The sequence below is a fragment of the Sinocyclocheilus anshuiensis genome, unplaced genomic scaffold (genome assembly GCF_001515605.1).
Source record: "Sinocyclocheilus anshuiensis isolate Anshui unplaced genomic scaffold, SAMN03320099.WGS_v1.1 scaffold1228, whole genome shotgun sequence".
NCBI classification, from domain to species: Eukaryota; Metazoa; Chordata; class Actinopteri; order Cypriniformes; family Cyprinidae; genus Sinocyclocheilus; species Sinocyclocheilus anshuiensis.
The window spans coordinates 252,211-256,571 of NW_015547716.1; the positions used below are offsets into that span (position 1 = coordinate 252,211).

The 4,361-nt window shown below is 34.4% G+C and overlaps 2 protein-coding genes across 2 annotated transcripts in view; one reads left to right on the top strand and one right to left on the bottom strand.

The window, feature by feature from the left end:
- LOC107704183 (uncharacterized) overlaps positions 1-1,329 on the bottom strand; it is a 15,413-nt gene extending 14,084 nt beyond the window's left edge. The window contains exons 1-2 of the mRNA XM_016507071.1: positions 999-1,329; positions 601-687 (exon numbers count right to left, since the gene is read on the bottom strand). Of these exons, the coding sequence (XP_016362557.1) occupies positions 601-687; positions 999-1,329 (418 nt within the window). The remainder of the gene's footprint in view (positions 1-600; positions 688-998) is intronic.
- A 525-nt stretch (positions 1,330-1,854) lies between these two features.
- LOC107704192 (interferon-induced GTP-binding protein Mx-like) lies at positions 1,855-3,916 on the top strand. The gene is made up of 4 exons (XM_016507080.1): positions 1,855-1,859; positions 2,348-2,546; positions 3,568-3,681; positions 3,791-3,916. Exons 2-4 carry the CDS (start codon positions 2,357-2,359, stop codon positions 3,859-3,861), a joined length of 375 nt encoding a protein of 124 aa, XP_016362566.1. The 5' UTR covers positions 1,855-1,859; positions 2,348-2,356; the 3' UTR covers positions 3,862-3,916.
- Positions 3,917-4,361: the final 445 nt, after the last annotated feature.

Below are 4,361 nucleotides of genomic sequence, written 5' to 3' on the forward strand. Positions count from 1 at the left end.
ACCCAGCACCTGGATAAATATAAATATATATATATATATATATATATATATATATATATATATAAAATAACCCAATGGGCGGAACCCAGCATTTAGGTAAAAAATAAAAAATAACCCAGCATTTTTTAGACAACTCTGTGAATGTCCTTGAATGGCCTAGCCAGAGCTTGGGCTTAAACCCAATCAAATATTTCTGGAGAAACCTGAAAATCTGCGTCTGCCCCCATCCAACCTGACAGAGCTTGAGAGCTGAAGAGGCGAGGAGAAGAATGGCAGATAATTGCCAAATTCTGATGTGCAAAGCTTGTCGTATCATACCCAAAAATACTTGAGGCTGTAAAGGTGCTTCAGTTAAGTACCCATTTAAGGGTATGAATACTTATGAAATGTACTTATTTCAGTTTTCTTTTTTCTTTTTTATAAATTTTCAAAATTCTGACAGTTCTGTTTTTGCTTTGTCATTATGGTGTATGGAGTGTCGATTGATGTGTAAAAAATGTAATTTAATTTAAAGCAGTTTATCATAAGGCAGCAACATAACAAAATGTGGAAAAAAAATGAAGGGTTATGAATACTTTTGATAGGGACTATAACACTCACCTTCAGAAACACCCCACATGACAAAAGCAAAGAACATGATCATATTTGGACAGATGACTAGAGACATCTGAAGATGGAAAAATGAATCTAGAGAGAAAATACAAAATAATTACCTTTGAATGAAATGTGTAGTAATGTATAATTATCGAATTAATAATATTCTTAATCAGCTTCATTTCTACTGTTTAAATGTCAAGTAGATTTAAAAGCCCCCACATATTTTTAATACAGATTCCAAAAGATCTCAGACTCTCTTTCTACATTATTTTGATAATCTGACATATACGATCACACCGGTGTGATAAGAACATCCATTGTGTCACGGAAATTAATTAAGTTCTGACTGGCACTGAAACAGACACCCTCCATGCTTATCATGTTTGTGTGTGTTGACTTACCAAGTAGTCCCACTTCCAAATTTGTTTTAGTTGAAAACACACAATCTTGTTGACTGTAAACTTTACATGTATAATTTCCCTTATCTTCAGCTCTCAGATTGTCCAAACAGAGGGAGAAGTTTCCATGTTGAATCTGATCAGTTAGGAAATTAGCTCTATCATGATAATCCTGATTCTCTGCTGGACTCTCACTATCTTGATAAAGATGAACCAGAGTCTCTGACTCTGTTCTTCTCCATTCCACCTTTAGATCTTCTGATGGTAAGATTTTATTACAGTAACAGGGCAAAACCACTGAACCTCCCAGATGTACAACCTGTTGGTTTGGCATGCTCCTGACAGTGCTTCATAGCATGCTTTTGCGTTTTCATGTGGACAGAGATTTTTTTTTTTAAACGAAAGAAGGAAAATCTCCATTTATAAAAATACCCATGTACGTGTGGACTAGGCCTTAGTCTCTAGAGGGATTCTGTTGTTATTGATTCAATCTTTGTGGACGTCTTCCGGAAGTTAAGTTTGGGCCACAAAAGCACATGTGCAATAACGTTTGTTTATTTTGTTGCCGTTAAAACTGTCTATAAGACAACTCCTGTTTACTTTTTTTGCTGTTACCATGACAACACTGTTTGAGATATCCAACAACCGTTTGAAACTTAGGTTCCTCAGTGTTGTGGCAACGTGTTGACAAAGTTTAGTGTAAAACTTATGACAGCTTTTCGAGGAGAATATAGGATAAGTATTTTAAAGTTTGAAGCATTGACATTGCAACAGTATTTAAGATATTAAGAATCCCTTCTCAGTTTTTTGTTTTACACTTCCTGCTGTCAAAATAAGTATCACATAGATTAGACTCAAAATGACCTCATCTATGTGATTGGCCTCCTTCAATGAACAAACTACTGAAGTTCAAAATCAGCCAATGTATGATGAAGTTACAACACACATTGTGCATCTTCAATGTCTTGAGATCATATTGACTAAGTTTGGTGGTGATTGGATGAAAAACCTAGGACGAGTATATCAAAAATTCACAATGGTTTTACAGTGTAGTTTTAAAATCGATCTAATGTAATGATTAATGAAAAAGGCTATTTTTCATTGGTCAACGAATGATCCACATCACACAGGTTAATGTTTAAGAGTGTTATGCTGATTTCATTGCTGAGCCTTACAACTTCTCACAAAGGCAGGAAGAACATGATGCAGCACAAATAAGATATCGCATCAGTCAAATATTGAATTTAAAATACAATAAACAAATAAAAGAGAAACTATGTATGAAAGGCCAAACACCGAAAGCAATACAGTACAATGTGATTTTTCCTTTACATATGTACATCTATCTTTACAGTCAGAAAATGAGGGGAGAGGTTCACAGTCAGTTAGAAGAGAGCATTCGTCCATACATTGATCCGATTGACACTCTGCGGTCAGTTGGCATTCATAAGGACTTGGCGTTACCGACTATTGTAGTGATCGGAGACCAGAGTTCTGGAAAAAGCTCTGTGTTGGAAGCATTGTCTGGAGTTGCGTTACCAAGAGGGAGTGGTGAGGACTAATTTAACTCTTCTTTGCTATTGGATATTCATACACACTCAGTGACCATTTATACTTTATACACACCTCTCTGATATTTTTTCTATCGGTTTGTCTGAGATCAGTTGACAAAGCCCAGATTAAAAACAAGTAGGGCCCTGGGACTGTGTTTTCTATGACTACAACAGAATTAAAGCATAAATGCACTAACGCCAGATACGAGATAAAAGCAAACAAGTTTCCAGAAACAGCAACAACTTTTGCTTGAGGGCATTTGAAGAGAGGACAGAAACAAATAATAACAGATACTTGTGAATATACTGCAAATACATTTAAGGATATTAATATTCTGGTAACACTTTACATCAAGGTGTCATTTGTTAGCATTAGTTAAGATATTAACTAACACGAACAAACAATGAACAATGCTTTTATTACACTGTATTTATTAATCTTTGGTAAAGTTAGTTAATAAAAATAGTCGTTCATTGTTTGTTCACGTTAGTTCACAGTACATGAACTAATGTTAACAAACACAACTTGTGATTTTAATAATGCATTAGTAAATGCTGAAATTAACATGAACTAAGAATGAACAATACTTCTACAGCATTTATTAATCTTAGTTAAATGTTAACTAATGAACCTTTGTACTACAAGTGCTTAATTATTTAATTAATATTTTACTTAAATTAAAGTTTTATTAGAACTTTATTAGAACCATTAGAATTAAATTCTCCTCTGCAGTTTCCTTTGGATTCAAGAATTGCAGTAGATTTTCATAGAGTTAACTGTAGTATTGGTAAGATTGATTCAGGCAAAAGCCATGCTCCTCATTACCAAGGTTCTATGGTTTCTATACCAACAACAAAACTCATAATAGTAATAATAATAATAATAACAACAACAACAACACTCTAACATAATTTCTTGCTGGCCAAGGGGTGTTGTGACTCAGACAGACAGATAACTTGTCACATCATTTTCCACTTTTAGTTTTCTGTTGATTGCTAACTCAACTGTGTTTCTGTAGGAATTGTGACCAGATGTCCATTAGAGCTGAGGCTGAAGAAGGTTCCAAGAGTCAACTGGAAGGATGTTTTAACTTACGATAAGAAAACAGATGAATCAGTGAATCTTTTTGCAGGTTAGTAGTGCTGCTTTGCAGCGTTTTGTTTTCTTAACTGGAATGGTTTCTTTCAGCTGGATTGAAATGATCGCTTTTACAACTGGATTTAAACCATGTTTTGTTGCAGGTCCTATTAAACCCAGCAAACTGGTGAGTGGAAAGGTAGCACAGTCAGCTCCCAATGAGAAGAAAATTTAATTTGCAGATCCTTCATTAGTTGAAGAACATGTTGCAGCAGGTTAGTAAGACTGCTGGAAAACCATTTTCTTTTCAGTGTTACTGGTATATAATAAAAAGATCAAAATTTCAAAATGAAGTCACAATCAGTAACTGTGTATATATTTATGTTGTCTTATAAAATGCATTTGTCTTACAGTCTTGGATGCTGATTTGTCAATTCAGCATTCCAATTCACCATATCACTGTGCAGAACCCAGAGCATATCAGTTTTTTTTTTTTTTTGTATAGCTACATTCTGGTATATGAGGTACCTCTTGTACCTGTTGTTAGTATGTCGCTAAGCTAACAATGTATAAACAGTACACAATTATTGGGTAAAATAGTCAAACTATTGATGCTTTTGAAGTACTGAATGAAATATACATTCAGTTAAGGTACTTTCTCTATTGTTGCAATATTTGAATGTTCGTGTCCCTGAATAATATCTGCATGCACCCAAGTCTGAAGAGTACACATAA

What these genes read in the sequence shown, in the direction of transcription:
- LOC107704192 (XM_016507080.1), top strand. Translation starts at nt 2,357, where the DNA reads ATGAGGGGAGAGGTTCACAGTCAGTTAGAAGAGAGCATTCGTCCATAC. An exon ending in TGCGTTACCAAGAGGGAGTG is followed by an intron (nt 2,547 to 3,567) that starts GTGAGGACTAAT and finishes GTGTTTCTGTAG; the next exon opens with GAATTGTGACCAGATGTCCA. An exon ending in ATCAGTGAATCTTTTTGCAG is followed by an intron (nt 3,682 to 3,790) that starts GTTAGTAGTGCT and finishes GTTTTGTTGCAG; the next exon opens with GTCCTATTAAACCCAGCAAA.